The sequence below is a fragment of the Myotis yumanensis genome, unplaced genomic scaffold (genome assembly GCF_028538775.1).
Source record: "Myotis yumanensis isolate MYYU_CA2020_CCGP unplaced genomic scaffold, mMyoYum1.0.hap1 SCAF_4, whole genome shotgun sequence".
Classification (NCBI taxonomy): domain Eukaryota; kingdom Metazoa; phylum Chordata; class Mammalia; order Chiroptera; family Vespertilionidae; genus Myotis; species Myotis yumanensis.
In genome coordinates this window covers 65678526-65697811 of record NW_027223755.1, presented here as the reverse complement: position 1 = coordinate 65697811, position 19286 = coordinate 65678526, and the positions used below count along the sequence as shown (strand labels likewise).

Here is a 19286-nt window from a genome sequence, read left to right as displayed (position 1 = left end):
CTTGCCTAATTACTTTAATATTTTTTACCTGCTGAATAATTATCCTTAAGAATACTGAAAGTTACCAACTAAACTGTGCATGAAGCAAAGCTTATTTTTTATTTTTATTTATTTATTTTTTAAATATATTTTATTGATTTTTTACAGAGAGGAAGGGAGAGGGATAGAGAGTTAGAAACATCGATCAGCTGCCTCCTGCACACTCCCCACTGGGGATGTGCCCGCAACCAAGGTACATGCCCTTGACCGGAATCGAACCTGGGACCCTTCAATCCGCAGTCCGACGCTCTATCCACTGAGCCAAACCGGTTAGGGCAAAGCTTATTTTTTAAAATGAAAAATAATTATCTGTTCAATTTGATACTAAGTTCTATAAAACTACTTATTCATATTTTTAAAAAAGTTTACTTTTCTTTAATACTCACAGGTGTCAAATACCAACTATACTAGGATTTAGTATTTTCTTTCCCCTTGATTCCCACCACTGGGTATGCTCAACAATGCCCACAGTGGTCAACACTAGGAAGGCAAGGAGAAAAATGATGAGAAAGGAAAGGGAAAGACATAAAGGCAGGGGTAGTAAAAACAAAACAAACAAAAGGCAACGCAAAATGGTGAGGGGGTGAACAAAAATAAAAATGTATGGAGGCTACTCAAATATTATTCATCAACAATATTAATCATTGTGGAAATGAGAATATTGTTTTGTCACAGAGAAGTGGGTTACACAAAAAGAAAGGATGAATACAAACAGACAATTCTTGGATACTGTAAGTCTAAAGAGTCAGTTCATTAATCTGAGAGAACCTGTACATTTAATATTTTGCAAATAACCTGGAAGGGTCAGTATATAGAGGAATCTGCAAGTTTGCAAAACAGACAAAGTTCTATCTTGGATCAAGAATTCCAGGCCAGGGGATTTAAGTATAGGAAGATTCACACAAATTTTTATAATTAGCAGAAATGACAGATAAGTTTAATATAGGTAAGTGAAAATTAATTTGGTTAAGGAAAATCTAAATCGTATTTAGGAAGATTTTCCTCCAACTCCCCATAATGATGGAAAATATATGTAACAGTGAACAAAATACAGTCACTGTCTATATGGAGTTTATAGATTACAGCAAAGACAGAAACTGAACAACTAATTAAAGTGTGCTGGACTGTGTAAGTACAGGGCAAAATAACAGCTGGACTTAACTTAGACTGAGGAGATCAAGAAAAAGGCTGAGGAAATAATGTTTAAGTTGAGACTTAAATGATGAAGGAGTATCTAAAAAGGTGGAGTAGGAATAATAAAGCATTTTAGACAGATGAAATAGCATGTGCAAGGGCTTCTGGGCCTGAAATATACAGTGGGGCCTTGACTTACGAGTGTCCCGACTAACGAGTTTTTCGAGATACCAGCCGTCTCTCGGCCGAATTTTTGCTTTGAGTATTTTTGCTTTGAGTTGCGAGCTAAAATTCGAGTTACGAGCCAGCTTCATATACCCCACTGCTAGTTGGCGCAGTGAACATCACAGTGAACACCACAACATCAGCCCAGCAACACGTGTCTCACTCGTTCACTTTTTGATTTGACATACGAGTAATTTGAGTTACGAGCTCCATCACGGAACGAATTAAACTCGTAAGTCAAGGCCCCACTGTACAGCATCAAGGTTACAGGAGGCTACAAATGGGTAGAGGCCAGAACATGCAAGACTTTATGTACCATACTAAGGACTTCAGGTAGGGGAAGGAAAAATTATATGTGTGCTCTACATAGAGTGGTGGTTGAAGGGTGCAAAACAGATTATGACTGGAAGTTGGGAGACAAGTAAGACAAAGTACTGCAGAATATAAGAGATGATAGAGGTTTGAATTGGGGATGAAAAGAAGAGCAGTGATTTGAGATATATTTAAGCAGCAGAATTAAAGACTCAGTTACTAGCTATAGAAGAGAAGGACAGAGTCATGGATATTTTTCAAGATTCTGGCTTGAGCAACTGGGTTGATTGGAATGCTATTTTCTGAGAAAAGAAACCCTGGAAGAGAGAGAGATCTGGGGATGGAGGAGATAAAAATTTCAGTTGTGGCAGCTGAGTAAGAAATGTCTGTAAAACCTTCCAAGTAAAGATGTCAGAGGACCAATTTGATAATGTATTTAAAACTCAGGAGAAAGAACTTGGATTAAGATGTAAATTTAAAAATATTGTAATTGAAGTGGAAGACACTGCCTATGGAGAGAGGAGAGAAGAGAACCTTGGAGAGAGCTCTGAGGAATTACACATGTGATGCTTGGATAAAGAAGAGGAGCCAGGAAAAGAACTGAGAGTTTTGACCCAGGAAATTGACCTTGGGCGGGGGTAAGGGGTGGGGGTGTCACTGTTGACCTGAAGACAGTGGCCCTGTGTACTGATGAAATCACCAAAATGTTGAGCATTATAAAGCAGACTCTCAAAACCAAAACAAAACATACTGTGCTTTGTGCCTACATTAAATCCTGCCCAGCATAGCGGTATTTGTGATAAAGATTCCAAGAAGGCACTAAATGAGCAAAGAGTTGAGTACTCTTGTATGGAAAAACTACAAAATCTTAGGATTTGATTCTGAAAAAAATAAAAATAAAGAAGGATATGGCCAATGTGAAAAAAACCATGAAGAACATGGCTAATGAGAAAAGAACATTCAATAGAATTTAGGATATCAGATAAAAGAAAGAGCCCTTTATGTTTCAGGTAAGTAAAAATATGAAAATTCATGATTGTTAGAAAAAAAATAGGTTGCTCTGAGAAAAATGCAAAGATAATGAGCATGTCCTTCCATATTTTCCTTAGTGCCTATGTTAGAAAATAGGGCCCATATGAACCAAATAGTACCCAATATGGTATACCGTAACATTATAGGTAGTAAAGGACCAACAGCTTCTGGTGATATTCAACAGAATCTTTAATCCAAAAAAAGATAACAGAAAGATGATATAATTTTTAAAGTGTGTGTGTGTAAACTTGGTTTAGATAGTCACACCATTAGCCTCATTCTAAAATAAGTATCAGGGGCCCAGCATCAATGTTTTATAGATTGGTGTTTCATAAAATATCTTGACCAGGAGAATTACCTAAGTCACTTATTAAATATGATTCCTAGGCTCCCCCTTGGAGATTGCTTTACTAAGCCAGGTTGCTACCGGGCCAGAGTACCTACATGGTTTGACAAGTAACTCTAGTGTTCATTATGATCTGGTTTCGGAAATATTAATGCAAATAAACCATGAGTTCCTGGAAAGTCAGGACTAAGTCCTAACCTTTTTTTTATATTTAGTGCCTAGCAAAGTTTCTGGGTCAGAGCTAAGAATTAATAAATTAGTAAATATATCACTACTGTTAAGAGTCCAAAACTTGCAGTACTAATAGGTGCAAACTTATATGACCCTGATAGCTGTAGAATCTTCTTGTATGGACAAATGACAGTCCCAGATGACTGGGTTTAGGAATTTCCCTTCACCTATTAGGGACTTTCCCCCTCCTTATCCCTCATAGTCAGATACTTGATGCTTTCTTACTCTATTTCTCCACAATCCACAAACCTTGATCCTTCTTTTGTTCCAGTGCAAATTCGGAGGCTAGGAATGAGAAGAAGGCAATCCTCTGTGCTATGTCCCAGCAGTCACACCCCCAGGTGCCCCATCCTGCTCCTCACCTGAAAGCCCCTGCCCTAGCTCCTGTGATGAAATGCCCCGGGTAGCCTTCCTACCTGAAGAAGGAAGAGGAACAAATACTGAGTCTACGATTTACTTTGAAATTCAGATGATTAATGTGTCAGTCCTAGTCTACAGTCCATTGGAACACAGGAACATTTATAGAAAAATCTTGGCATTAGCTTAAGCTTGGATTAATTTTTCTGTTTATTATTCTTAACCCCTTCCCATTATCAATAGTATTTAAAAAAAAATCCATCCAAACATAAAACTTTCACAAATGTCAAGACTGTACTGAGGTGGGGAGAACTCCTAAGATTATACTCAGTTCCACAGGAGGCTGAGGGAGGTGGTGGGGGAAGGAGAGATTCAGGTGGGCCAATTGCTAGGGCCTGTGGGAAGAAAAGCATGGCTGGAGGACAGGCCCGAAATCAGAAGTACATAGCCTCCCGAAGTAATGACTCTGAAGGAGACAACACTCATTTTGGCTGTCCAGATTCTCTGTGAAGTCTCATGACTTTGTCACTTTTAAGATAAATGATGAATGATAATGATGAGGGTGACAGGAAAACAAAGGGGGGGCTGGAATGCAATGTAACATAAACAGCACAAAAAGCCAGGGCACAGCTACACTAAGATGGGAACCCAGTGTACGGTCTTGCTTGTGGCACCACTAGAGAGATCCAGTTCACATGAGATGGCTCAGCAAGATGCAATTTATAAATATCACCTGTGCAAAATGAACCTAGAAATCAAAGAAAAACCGTTACATGAAAAATGGGGTGCACAAATGTAGGTGTGATTAGAGTGTGTGATAACACATACCTAAAGAAGTGTAATCCTTCCAAAATTAATAGAATGTTTCTGATTTAAATTAAAACATAATGCTTTTCCATAATAACCAGTTTCAAAGATACCATGCTGCTTATCATGAAAATCGAGTAAAAGACTGATAACCACAAAGGTAGATGCGTATCTTCTGGTGTGCATCAGAAGTGACTCAGTTCAGGAAAAATGAAGGAGCTCCACATTTCAAAATAATTCAAATTACCCTCCCTGTCAGCTGTCACACAGGGTCTACCTTGGCAATAGGGGCAAGGAGTGGCCTATTTAGTAATTTTTCCAATCTATAACTGAGATTTTGAAAATCCAAGTTAGTTTGGGGTAGCAGCTTCTTTATTTAGAACCTTTTCTTCTCTGGAAATCAGACTATCATCATTTGCTACAAGGAGGAAGCAGCTGGTAATATAAGTTAGTGGCCTTATATTCAATTTCAACAATGATGAAATCTTTAGTATTTTTCTATGGCATTAAGAAACATTTCTGTCTTACCAAGTTCATTCATTGCATGTCTATGTTCTTCATCAAACGAAAGTTTCATTAGAACACACACAGCAGGACAGATCTGATGTTCAACAGGAGCTGGCACTAAAAAATAAAATTGACATAAACCATAATGCTTTGTTTTCTCAAAAGAAATGATGTTTATTATACTTGAAAAATACACAGGGCTCACTAACATATCCCTAATGCACAGTTTAATGGTTCAATAAACATTTGCTGAGTAGATAAATAAATATTACCAACATGGAAAAGAAAATATGAGTAAAAGGCTTTTCTTGGTTCCATAAAAATGTTTACCATTCAATTGCCCTTGACCAAGTCTGTTAGAATAAGACCCTTGCAGGTTTTTGCTACAACTAAAATAATTTAAAACTATGTTTACTATATGAAAGAATAAAAACATTTTGGTATAAAATTAATTTTATTTATAATTTCTACTTAAACTATTGTCATGAGTGTGGGTTAGAAGCACATCACTGTGTACAAATGTAGTAGAGAAAGCTAGTATAAACCTAGTAGAGAAAGTTTACTTACTATATTGACAGATACTAGATAGTAAAAACTTAAAGAAAAGGTATCCAAGAAAATATACCTCCACATTTAGTATTATGCACAAGGTTTCAAAACTTGTTACCTGAAATAAAATTTAAAACGCAAGTCTATTTTTCAGAAGCAATAATAATTCATTCTACTTAATTTTTTTTGAGGTGCCGTGTGTGTGTGTGTGTGTGTGTGTGTGTGTGTATTTTTTTATCAGGCGAAAGGAAAATCTTACCTTATATACTTACTAATTTTGGTTCTTGCTACAGGAATGAAGTTATGTGCCCAAGGGTTCCTGCTCCCATGTTCCCTGTGTCTGAGGGACAGGGGCTGGTGGCCAAGGGTCTTTCCTGAGCAAAGAGCTGGGTGGCTGATCACCCCCAGCAATAGGGGCCCATTGCCTGGAGCAGGATGGTGTGGTAGGAAGGGCACTGAGTTGAGAATCAGGAAATCTGGCCTTTGTTCCTGGCTCCACTTACTAACTGTGATGCCACAGGCAAATCTTTAGCTTTTCTGAGTCTCAGTTTCTTCATCTGTAAAATGGAGATAATACCTTCCCTTCCTACTTCACAGGTTGTTGTGAGGATCGTATAACAACAGATATAACAGCTCTGTATCTACTGAGTAGAGTGATATGCAAATGTAAAAGATAATGGCTTGCTGAAAAAACTTATGTAAAGTTTCTTTTCTGAACTTCATCTATAAAATAAAAGAGATGGGCAACATAATTACTCAGATTCTAGATGTACTATGCTATGACTCTGTAGGTCTCTCTTGATTTCCTGTTCTTTTTCTTTGCTGCATCATAGTGCATATAACATTTTCCTTTGCTACATTTTTCTTAATTTTAGACTTAAAACAGACTTAAGCTTTAACCTATGTTAGTAGCGTAGATGGCTAATATGCATTTCCTGTCCTATTCATAAAGACAACATACGAACTAAAAGTTTTCTTTTTAAAAACGTTTACATTTGTTTTATAACATGCACTGTGATGTACACTATAGGGAACATACTTGGATTTTTGTCCTGGTCCATGCCTTGTTCGTGGGCTTCCTGCCACTCCCAACAGGTTTCACAGTAAGCTCGTATCTGTTCCAAAAGATGAAGGACTCGGATTTCACGCCTGCCTCTCTTGTCATCAGGCTGTGAGTGAATGATGTTGTGGAGTGCTGCACTGGCCCTGGCCCGAGCCTCTTTACTGCCCCGGGAATTTCCCAACAACACAGAGTCTTTGTCATTGCCATGTAAAAGCTGGATGAGGAGAGGAAGACATCCAGACTGTCGCATGGATATACAGCTGTCTTGGGAGCTAGACATAGCTAGCAAAGTTCGTGACATATCATCCTTATCATGAGTACCAAGCATTGACAACAATGAATACACCATTTCCACCTGTGGGCCAAATGAGTTTAGAAACAAAATTATGACTTTAATATCCAAAAGCCAACACCAATGAAGTGATGAATGGGATATTTATTGTAACTCATTACAAAAAACAAAAAACTCTTTCCATGATGAAGTAATGAATGCTATTTCAAAATTTATATCATCACCAATTTGTTTGTATGAGTAAATAATAGTAGTGGTAATATACAGTGCCGAAAGAGGAAGTAGGTTCTTACATACTTAAATTGTGTTTATCTGGATCAGCTCGTGATAATTCATTGATTATAATGAATGAAAATCAACTAATTTCACTCACAGAGTGAGGAAGGTGGTCTATCTAAATTCTTGGGAGAATTAGAAATTTTGTTTTACTTCTTTTAATCTACAACTATAATTAATAAATATAAAAGTTTTCAACAATCATTTTTACTAAGTACTAGTTTTCAGCAATCACTAACCCTCAAAAGATTATAATAGTATTGTTAAAATTATAAGATTTCTCCCTTACACATATAAAAAACACTTTGTCATAAAAAGAATGCTATGATTACATAAAGAGTTCAAAGCAAAGATTCTCATACAATTTTTTCTAAAAGCAATTGCTAAGCATCGACTCTCTGACAATAAAGTCTAAGGATTTACTTAGAAGCAATTAGAAAAAGGAAACAGTACTGTTATCTTTTTTAAAAAAATCCTCACTTAAGGATATGTTTTTCATTGATTTTAGAGAGAAGGGAAAGAGAAAGAAACATCGATTGGTTGCCTACTGTACACCCTCCCCCTCCCTCCCTCCCCCCTGACTGGGAATGGAATTTGCATCTTGGGTATGTGCACTGACTGGGAATTGAACCTGCCACCTTTTGGTGTAAAGGCAATACTCCAACCAATTGAGCGACACTGGCCAGTTATCTTGGACTATGATCAGCTTCATTTTAAAGCTCGAGAAAAGTAGAGAGTATTATATAAAGAATGTATCATGTCTATAAATCAGTGGTTCTTAACTTTTGGCAACATTCACCTAATAGGGTTTTCTCTTGAAGATTAAATGAATTCATACATATATAGGTTAGTAGCTGGCATTCAAAAATGTAGGAAGCTCTTGTATTATGCATAAATTACTTCAAAAGAAAAAGGTATTATAGCTGTCAGTGTTCATGCAACAGTTGTGTTGAATATTAGAGATTTTCTTTATAGTAAAAACTATGTATTTATGTTGGAGACATTTTTGGTTGTCACAACTACAGGAGGAAGTACTATGGGTGTCTAGTGGGTACAGACCAGAAATGCTGCTAAACAGGCTACAATGCAACAAAGAATTATCCAGTCAATAGTGCTTAGGTTAAGAAACTACTCTAAACGTGTAAACACAGACTACTCTTAGATATGAAGGTTTTAGGAAGGCACTGTAGAATTATGGATAAATGGGTTTTCAAATTCTGGCTTCACTACTTATGAGTGAGCTGTGTGATACGAACAAGTTATCTGATTTCTCTGAGCCCATTTTTTCAGTTGCAAAATGAAGGAATTCACCTAAAAGGGTTTTCTCTTGAAGATTAAATGAATTCATACATATATAGGTTAGTAGCTGGCATTCAAAAATGTAGGAAGCTCTTGTATTATGCATAAATTACTTCAAAAGAAAAAGATATTATAGCTGTCAGTGTTCATGCAACAGTAGTGTTGAATATTAGAGATTTTCTTTATAGTAAAAACTATGTATTTATGTTGGATAGATCTGGGGTTGAAGTCCAATTTAATTATACAATGGCTGCCTGAATCACTTTTGTATCTGTTTTCTCATTTAACAAAGAGAAACAAGAATATCCCATAGGGTTTGAGAAAATTAGAGATAACATACATACAACTCCTAGCACAGTTACTAGTATTCCAAAGGTCCCAAGTAGTAGCTATTTTGAGTTATTAAAAGAATTAGGTCTTACATTAACAATATAAGTACTCCAAAATTCATTTCTTAAATCAATATTAGTTATTTCAGTAATGCTTTTCCTAAGAGCCATTATATTATTAAAATAAAGAGTATACAGAATATGCTATGAAAACAATTAATGGAATTATTTAGATTTAATGAAAAACAAATTGTTTAGTAATGTTAGAATTTCATCCTTTGTTAATATAATATTAAAGTCTCTGGCTTTAAAACAGTAATAAAATAATTACTTTCTTTTGAGCTACACTGGCCAGTTTTCTCGGACTATGATCATAGTCCAAGACTATGCTATTCCCAAGTCCTAAGATACTTGTTAACATCTGAGAGACCCTAAGAGAGCTGACTTAGCAGCAATGGATAACATTCAATTTCAATAACTGTTCCATCTATTTAAATAAATATTTATTAAACACTCATTATTCACAGGCTCTGTGCTGGATGCAACACATGATACATAAAAGACAGTCTCTGTTCTCCAAGACAGTTTCATGCACTGTAGTGATTCAAAGGAGGCAGAGAGACTACATGGGGAGGTGAGAGGACCATGGGAATCAGAAAATGTTTTGTAAAGAAGCAAGCCTGAGAAGAGTTCTGAAGGCTGGCTAAAGCTTTGAGAGCTGTTATGAGACGAGGTAGACAGTGGAGATGCGTGCCACTGCAGCCAAGACGTGGAGGATAAAGGGAGAGCTCAGGAAAGCAAGTAAGCCAGTGAGATTGGAGCTTAGGATACTGGCAGAGAAGTGGATAAGGCTGGGGAAAAAAATATGAAAAAAACTAGCTAATTTGGCACTTTTAATAATCCCTATTCTCCCTTTGTGCTCCTTTGTATAAAAAGATGTCATTTCTTTAAGAAACTGTGATGATGGCATCAAAATTCTCCTCTTTTTAAAAGATGAGAAAGAACGTTTTTAGTGACTTATCTAACGAATATTAGGGAAGTATTCATAGTATTAGTGACCAGGTTTATAATCTTCTGTTACCTTGGTTCCCAGATGACTTGTCAGCCTCCGAGGAGCAGAGTGTGTGCTACTAGAACTCAAAACACTGGCTGTTTCATGATCCATTCGTGTAGCCGAACTCTAGAAATTAAGCAAATTATAGATAGTGTAATTTAGATTGTATATAAATATAGCTAACTTCATGTTAAAGTACTCTTTACAGTAGACAGCTAACTATAGCATTAAAAGCATGAACATTGCCCTAGGCAATTTGGCTCCTTGGATAGAGCATTGGCTCTCGAACTGAAGAGTCACGGGTTCGATTCCGGTCAAGGGCACGTACCTGTACTTTGGTTATAGGCTCGATCCCCAACCCGGGTCAGGATATGTATGGGAGGCAACCAATTGATACACACATCGATGTTTTTCTCTCTGTCTCTCTTCCTCTCTGAAAATCAATGGAAAAGTATCCTCAGGTGAGGATTAACCAAAAAAAAAAAAAAAAAGAGAAAAAGCAGGCATGAACATTATAATTGCTCAAAAGGAATGTTTTTACCTATAAATTTATTAAGTAAATTTTAGAGAAAAACTGACGAAAAGAAGATTTGTTGCAAAAGACAGTTAAATTACACTCCAGAAGAAACCAAATATTAAAGAAATTCTAAGAGTAATACTTTTTTTACAGATCCAAAGACATGCAAACACATTCAGTTAAACATAAATTGATTGACAGAAAGCTCCACTGATGAAATGCTTCAAATTACCACAACCTGACTGTGAATTCAGTATAGTCCAAGTTCTTTGGGAGCTCAAAGTATAAAGAAGACTGCTTGAAACTTCTATTAGAGGAGGTCTTTAAAAAGACAAGTAGACAATTAAACCAACAAACTGTATTAAATGCTGTGAGAACAACTTTATATATTTCACAGAGGTGGGAACAAGGAAAATGTCCTGAAAGAAATGCCATTTAAAACTGAGGGGAAAGATGAGTAAAACACATACAAGTGAACAAAGTAGAAGAGAGTTCCAGCCACAGGGAACATTATTTGGAAGGCTTGGACATACTTAAGGACTGGAGAAGTTCAGCTGAGAGACTGGAGAGAAATAGGGCAAACAGAAATACTGCTGGAAGAGTTGATAACATAAAGAACTACATACTATTCTATGGGGAGTGGGTAGCCACTGAATTGTCTAAACAAGTAAGTGATTTGATCAGATTTGTGTTTTAGAAGGATCACTCTGATTATAATGTGAAGAATATGCTAGAAAAAAAGGCAAGGCTGAAGACTAAAAGTTAGAACTCTATATTAAAAGATGCAATTTGTCATTTTTAACATTTGCATGGATGTACCATGTAAGTTTCATGAGGCTAGGGCAGTGATGGTGAACCTTTTGAGCTTGGCATGTCAGCATTTTGAAAAACCCTAACTTAACTCTGGTGCCGTGTCACATATAGAAATTTTTTGATCTTTGCAACCATAGTAAAACAAATACTTATATTTTTGATATTTATTTTACATATTTAAATGCAATTTAACAAAGAAAATCAACCAAAAAAAATGAGTTCGCCTGTCACTGCTGACACGCGTGTCATAGGTTCGCCATCACTGGGCTAGGGACTATCTGTCTTTTTCAATTATCTATTTCCAGAGTCTAATACAGTATCTAGCACAAATTACGTTTCTTTAAAAATAACTGCCCTGGCTGGTGTGGCTCAGTTGGTTGGAGCATCATCTGTGCACTGAAGGATTGTGGTTCAATTCCTGGCCAGGGCACATACCCAGGTTGCAGGTTCAACCCCCCCCCCCCCGCCCCCTTTCAGGGTACGTATGGGAGACAACCAATCAATGTTTCTCTCTTTCCCCCTCTCCTTTCCTCTCTCTCTCAAATCAAGTAAAAAAAATACACAACTATTATTAGTTACTAGTGACAACAATAATGTTACCTTTAATAAGTATCTGCTATATGCCAGGGACTATGTTAAGTGCATACTGCATTTAATTCTCACAACTGTATCACCTTACTAGAGGCCCGGTGCACTAATTGAGGGTCCCCAGGGGGGTTGGGGGAGTACCTGAGACACAACTGACCCTCCAGGTGGGCGGTGGGATGCCCTTGCCAACCCGAGATCCGGATCCGTCTCGCTGACATTTGCACCAGTTGTTGGGAGCCACTTGGCGGCCTATTTTATATTGTTTCTTCCTTGTGGAGCATCTAGGGAGGGGAAGTGGCCGCGGTGCTTGAGGCTGACTTCCTGGTGGTGGGTCAGTGCCTGGCCCATTCTCTGGAGATTGTACCTGCAGGACTACTGGGAGAGTGAGTGGCTGCTGCCGGGCTGGTGGGCCACTGGGACGGGTCAGTCAGCTGAGTGGCACTCCCGCTGTGGGAGCATACTGACCATCAGGGGACAGCTCCTGCATTGAGCGTCTGCCCCCTGGTGGTCAGTGTGCATCATAGTGACTGGTTGTTCGGTCGCTTAGGCTTTTATATATAGAGATTTTTTTTTTTTTAAGAAGAAACACTAAAACTCAGAATTTACTTGTCTAAAGTTTTGCTTCTTAGTTGGTGGGAAAGTGGGATTTACTTCAGAGCTACTTGACCACTTATCCACAGTTGATGGATAATTTAACTAATTATTTATTAATGTACATTCAGATTATTTCTATTTTTGCTGTTATAATGTTATGATGAATCTCTTCAAACATGTGTGAGCACTCTTGACTGATTACCTCATTAGTGTAAAATCTTAGAAGCTGCAATTATGAACTACAGAGTTGGCACATTAAGTTTAGATACATATTAAAAATTTGTTCTTCAGAAAGGTTATTCATTCTGCACAAATAGAGACAGTATATGAGGATGACAGTTAACCATTAGCAACGTTGAGTGTTATTGACCTTTGCCAATCCAATGGCCTCCAAAAATATTTTACTTTGGTTGTAGCTTATATTTATACATCATTACTAATAAAACTGATAATCTTTCCACATGTTTACAAGCCATTTCTAGTTCCTTTTAATTTCTGTTCATGTCATTTGCCCATGCTTTAACAGATTTATTTGATCCTCACGTGAGGATATTTTTCCATTGATTTTTAGAGAGAGAGGCGGGGAGAGGGAGAGAGAGAGATAGAAACACTGATAAGAGAGAAACATCATCGATCAGCTGCCTCCTGCATGCCCCCAACCAGGCATGTGCCCTGACCGGGAATTGAACTGGTGGGTGACCTTTTGGTTCTTGGGTTGACACTCAACCGGAGCCACACTGGCAGGGCAATAGTTTTCATTTTTGACATTAAATGTAATCTACTTAGGATTAATTCTGATGAAAGAATTAATGAGAGAAGTGTAATAAGGATTAAATTATTATTTTTTTAATGGATAACCTGATTATTGGATAGGTAAGGCTTTGAAGTATATAATAATTGGAATATGACCCAAAGCAGTAATGGTAAGTTTAATCCTAAGCAGAGAATTTTTTTTCTGTCAAGAAGTAATTTTCCTCCTTTCTACTTATGTGTAGAAACACATAAGCTTCCCATATAATTCCCTAAATTACAAAGAAGTAACTCAAATGTGCTATTTAAATATAATTTCTTTTGCACTAATTTACCATCCACACTTAGAGTTTTCCCCACTGCAAAGCTAACTAATAATACTAAAGTGAAGTATCTTTTTGTTTTAACTTAGTAAAATAAATTTAAATACTTAAGTATGAGAGATTTTAAGCTTTACATTTTAATGAACAAAAGCATGCTCTTTTTAAGTAAATAATATCAAAAGTAACATAGATACTAAAGAAATAGTCTATATCAACAGTAGAAAAATTACCTTAAAACCAACTCGGTGAAATTCTATTTTTTTAAAATCATTCATTTACAGCATAAAAATATTCATTGAAACAATATGGGGCATACAGAACACCCCAAAGAAAAATTCTGTCATATTAGGATGCATCCAATAAAATTAATAGAAAACTAACAGCAGCACAGTAAGAAAATAGTTCTGTATTAATAAAAAAATCAAGTTGACTTCCATAATGTTGCTAAAAATGATGTAACAATAGTTAAACACAACCTTTGCTACATCTCTTTACTTTTTATGAGCATTAAAATAATCTTTTCAAAGATAAGACTTGGATTTTTAGATTTATGTAATCTTGAAGTACAAGAGAAAACAAGAACTATAGCAAGTCCTTAAGATCATTTTTAAAAACATAAAAATGTCTTTGCAAAGAATGCCTTAGAGAAAGAGCAAATCTATTCAATGAAAGCAATAATAACTAGGTCAAGTCACACAAATAACCAAAATGCAGCTTAGTATTTTATTTTTCAAAAAACTCTAGTCACACCAATCATTTTAGACTAAAATAGAAACACACAATTTACATTATGAAACAGTTTTAAAAATTTGAAAACATTATTGTTAGATGTATAAAGAAAAGTGATAGCATTTTGGTACCAAATCTTCTGAAGATATGTATTCAGGACTCAGGAAACAAACAAGATTTACAGATCAATCTGAGGACCATATTTAAAAAATATTTAAATAGCTTATTTAAAAAACAATAAAATAATTTATTTACCTGACCACTACCAGAAGTTGCCATGTTGATTTCTGCCACTCCTTGACCTTCATTCTGCTGCTCAGCTTCATGTGAGCCAGCTTCATGCTTGCTCTGAGATGACCTCTGTTAATAGGGAGTTAACATCATTACATAAAAAAATGGTGTCTGTTTTTTTAGCTCACAGCTTTTTCCCTTTCTTATTTTAAAGCTCTGAATGCATAAATTATACAGGTTTACAAAGGCATGGAACTACTACACTTCAGACTTCATAACCTCCAGCATGGCTGGCAGTCGACTATTTCGGTAAGAGGAAAGTGAATTGTGTCCCTTGAGCATTAGAGCTGCACGAGACAAAGGATTTTCTGAGACTCACAGAAACACCATCCTCCACCAGCTATGCTCACATCACTATCAGGAATATAACCCAACTAGAACAAATAACTATCTTTTCTACAAGTTCACATAATTCTGGCATTTAACAGAGCTGCAAATATAACACTTAAACTATTATCTAAGTTTATAAATACCTTCTGTGTAAGTATACTCTACATAGAATATATAGATATACAGTATATGCTAATAAAAATCATATTAAACAAATAGATAAGATCTTAGATTCTGATATAAATAAAACTAAAAACCTTTTCTAATGTAACCACCATCTGTTATATGAAATGAAAATGACATTATATCCAGTAAAAGCAATCATTTAGAGATAGTTTATATCCAGTATAAAACAGTCACTTTGTAAAAATAACACTGAAGAATCAAAGAAAATAATTTTCCCATTATCTTTTATAGAAACAATTACAAATGTGTTTGCCCTAGGGAAATGACACTCTAAAATAAAAATTATACTTTAAAAAATGTGACAAGATAGTGGATAGTTATTTCACAAAATGGCTTCACTGGAAGTTCTTTAAACATCAAGCTTTCCTATACCATTTATAATGTGACCAAAAATTAATTCCATCAATAAACTAGTATATTTACATGTAGGCTAAAAGTAAGATAGCCCCAATAATTCAGAAATAGAAAAAATAGTACCAGCTGAAAAAATTCAACAAAAGTAGAGACATACAAAGTCAATCTAGAAACAAAAGGAATCAAAAACCTATAAAAACCACAAAGATTTGACAGTAACACCATTGCAGATGTTGATGTATAAGCAATTGCTGAGCATCTGCTATGTTAGTTACCTGCATTATGTGATAAGGAATACAGTGCTAGTAAAAGCAGTCATTGTTCTATGCACTCTTGGAACTTATAGTCCAGTCAGGGATACTACCAAATAATGAGAGAAATAACAATAAAGTTAAGATTTTGACATGTGCTCTGAAAGAAGGGTACAAAGTATTATAAGAATATATAACAGAAAGAGTCATATGGTCTAGGAGTTTGGGGAAGAGCTCTCTTAGGAAATGTTTGAACTGAGATCTGAAGAATAAATAGGAATTTTTAGAAAAATGATAGGGTAGAGGATAAAGTTTTTAGGTAAATAGAAGATCATATGCAAAGAAGCTGAGGTGGAAGGAAGCATGGCTTGTTCTAGTATGTCAGGAAATCATGGTGTAGAGAATAGAACATAAAGATAATAAAAGAATCTTACTGATTTTGTTAAATTTTAGTGTGATTCTCAGATAGCACTCTTGCCCCAAATAATTAGCATTTTAATGAGAAAAGTTGCATGTAAATTTATTTAATTTTTAAATATATTTTATTGATTTTTTACAGAGAGGAAGGGAGAGGGAGAGGGATAGAGAGTTAGAAACATCGATGAGAGAGAAACATCAATCAGCTGCCTCCTGCACATCTCCTACTGGGGATGTGCCCGCAACCAAGGTACATGCCCTTGACTGGAATCGAACCCGGGACCCTTCAGTCTGCAGGCCAACGCTCTATCCACTGAGCCAAACCGGTCAGGGCTAAATTTATTTTTAAAGTCAATTTTTAAATGGTCTAAGTAAATAGGCAACAGAGGAGATCAGTCTGGAGGCTAATATATTACTGTAAATGTGAGATGATGGCACTTTGCACTAGTGAAGCAGTGATGGAGATAAAAGAAGTGGAGACAGGTAAATCTGAAGGACTTGGTGGTAGATTGGATATGGTGAGTGGAGGAAGAGCTCTGGTGTCAAGAATTACTCCTATGTTCCTTAGCTCACACAACTGAATAATGATGATGTCACTCACAGAGATAGGTAATAACTTAAGGAGGATAAGGGTTTTCTGAAGGAGGTGGGGTGGTAAGAAGAACTTAGGAAGAGATAATTTACTATGTTTTAGATTTGCATCACCTAAGTGGAGATGCCAAGTTGGCACATATATTTAGGAGTCTGGAGCTCAGGGCTAAAAAAATGAATTTGAGAGCCAATATTTTATAGATGGTAACTGAAGCCCTAAGCACAAAAGAGATGGTCTGAGGGAGAGACAATACACAGAAAAGGGAAATAAGCCTTAAGGAATGCCTACAATTAATGCCACATAAAGGAACATGAGCTTTAAAGGCCAAAGAGATGGAAACAAAAAAAGTATTGTCATAGATGCCAAGAGAAGAATATTTCAAACATCAGGAAGTATTCAATAATGTGAAAAGTGTCAAGATGAAGATTGAAAATGCCAATTTAATTCACAATATAAAAGCCACTGACGGTCCATGTTAGTGAAATATGGGAGTAGAAATTAGATTGGCTTGCATTAAGAGTGAATGGTGGGGAGGAAATGTAGACTTGGAGTCTAGAAATACCTTTGGAATGGAGATTGGGAAAGGACAGGAGGGAGTAAAGGGGACAGATGAAGAAAGACAGTTGCAGGAATCAGTGGGATTGAGGAAGTTTCATTTTTTTTTAAAAAACATAAGATTTGAGCCTGTTTAAATGCCATTGGAAAAGTGCCATAGAAGAGGAAAAAGATAAATATTTGTGAGAAAAGAGATAAGAGTTAAAAGTTCCCGAGAAGGCAGATGCTGAGAATCCAAAGTGCAGGAAGACAGAAGGAAGGCAGAATGCTTCCTGATAGAAAGAGAGATAGTGCCTATGAAAGCTGCTGTTTTCTCTGTGAAGGAGGTGGAATTATTACAGGGAGGGAGATAAGGGTTGAAATAGTTATTTCCAATAGAGGGAGAGTAGGGGATCCAAAGAAACACAGGCATGCAGGATGATGATGATGATGAATATGGTAAACTTTAAAAAAAATCTAATGTTTACTATGCATTTATCACTTGTTATCTATTAATTTATTTAATTCCCATACCAACTTATAAGGTAGGTACAGTTATTACCCTCATTTTACAAATGAAGAAACTGATACACAGGGAAGATAAATATCTGGCCTTAGGTCACATACCTAGTAAATAATAGAACCAGAGCTGGGATCACAGCCCAGTCTGACTCCAGAGGCCAAACTAATATTTAACACTTACTACCTTTATTTTTCTTCCTCCTTTCTTATTTACTTCCTTTGTTCTTTCATTGATCTTAGGCGACAGGCCTGCCTGCACTCTCTGATCACTGTCCCAAACTAGTGCTAACTCTGAAGGCAAAGAGGCTACTTCTGATTCCTATGAAAGAATAATCCTAACTCATGTCCTTATTCCTATTGTTGCTGGAAAACTTACCAAAAGTTTCTAGTTTAGGACTATAAAAATTTTTGTTGTTGAGGTATTTACATGTCACAAAATTCACACATTTTAAGATCCTTTGTGTTCATCTACAGTTAATCCTCATTACTGCCCACAACTGCAGGTAACTATTTTCTGTATAAATTTGCCTTTTCTGGACATTTCTTACAAATGGAATAAATGGATTTATGTGTCTGGCTTCTTATACTTAGCTATATAGAATGTACCATCAATTTGCCTCTTTTTATTGCGAACAGTATTCCATTATAAGGATATACCACATTTGTGTATCATTTGTATTCATTCATCTGGCAGCATATATACATTTGCATTGTTTCTACTTTTGGGCTAGTATGAATAATACTGCCATAAATATTCAAATTAAAGTCTCCGTATAGATATATGTTTCATCTCTCTTAGAAGTGAAATTACTGGGTCACATGGTACCTCTATGTTTAATATTTTGAGGAACAGTTAAACTGTTTTCCAAGTCGCTATACCATTTTACAGTCTCACCAAAACAGTATTTATTCACATCCTTGACAATGCTTATTACTATTTTTATGATTACAGGCATCCTAATGGATGTGAAGTGGCATCTCATTGTGGTTTTGATTTGTATTTTCCTAATGACTAATGATGCTGAACTTATTTTCGTGTGTGTGTGTGTGTGTGTGTGTGTGTTTCTGGTGCAATGTCTATTCAAATCTTTTGTCCATCGGCTGTTTCCTTATTAATGAGTTGTAAGGAGTAGAGGAAGATGAGTATAAATATCTTTTAAATTATGGCTTTGGCTCTTTTAAAAATGTTTTCTTTTTATCATTGTTACAAATTTAAATAGTTTAAATAATCATTATTTCTAAAGATGAGAATAAACAGAGGTTTCTCACATTTGCCTGCCCTGTCCTATTTCCTATTTTCTAAAGGCAAACGTTTCATCTCTTTCAGGGTTTTTTTTGGGGGGGGTGGGGGCATACTTACCTCTAAGTAACCTGCTTGTTTTGCTAGTTCTGCAATTTTCAGTTGAATGTACCACTTATTGATTTCCCACTATTCCACCCTCAACACCACACTTATCCTGTTCCTCCATCCTTCCAATACTGCTTTATAGTTAGATCAATTTTTCACTATTTACATTATTTTGACTATTAAATTCTAATCATGGTCGACAAGTAGTGTACTATGATTGTTTTCCTTTACAACTTTTTGCTGTTCACCACGTTAGTTTTGTTTTGTGTATTTGATGTTATGTATTTATGGCATC

General features: G+C 36.0%; 1 protein-coding gene across 15 annotated transcripts in view; it reads right to left on the bottom strand.

Annotated features, from left to right (window-relative positions):
• The window catches only part of APC (APC regulator of WNT signaling pathway), a 105636-nt gene that overhangs the window by 15518 nt on the left and 70832 nt on the right, over positions 1 to 19286 (bottom strand). For 6 of the 15 annotated variants that reach the window (XM_070412447.1, XM_070412454.1, XM_070412448.1 and 3 more), the window contains 5 exons: positions 14422 to 14526; positions 9880 to 9978; positions 6579 to 6957; positions 5012 to 5107; positions 3682 to 3735 (listed from right to left, as the gene is read on the bottom strand). In XM_070412447.1, the coding sequence (XP_070268548.1) occupies positions 3682 to 3735; positions 5012 to 5107; positions 6579 to 6957; positions 9880 to 9978; positions 14422 to 14526 (733 nt within the window). The remainder of the gene's footprint in view (positions 1 to 3681; positions 3736 to 5011; positions 5108 to 6578; positions 6958 to 9879; positions 9979 to 14421; positions 14527 to 19286) is intronic. The other 9 variants (XM_070412452.1, XM_070412456.1, XM_070412453.1 and 6 more) reach the window with 3 other exon arrangements.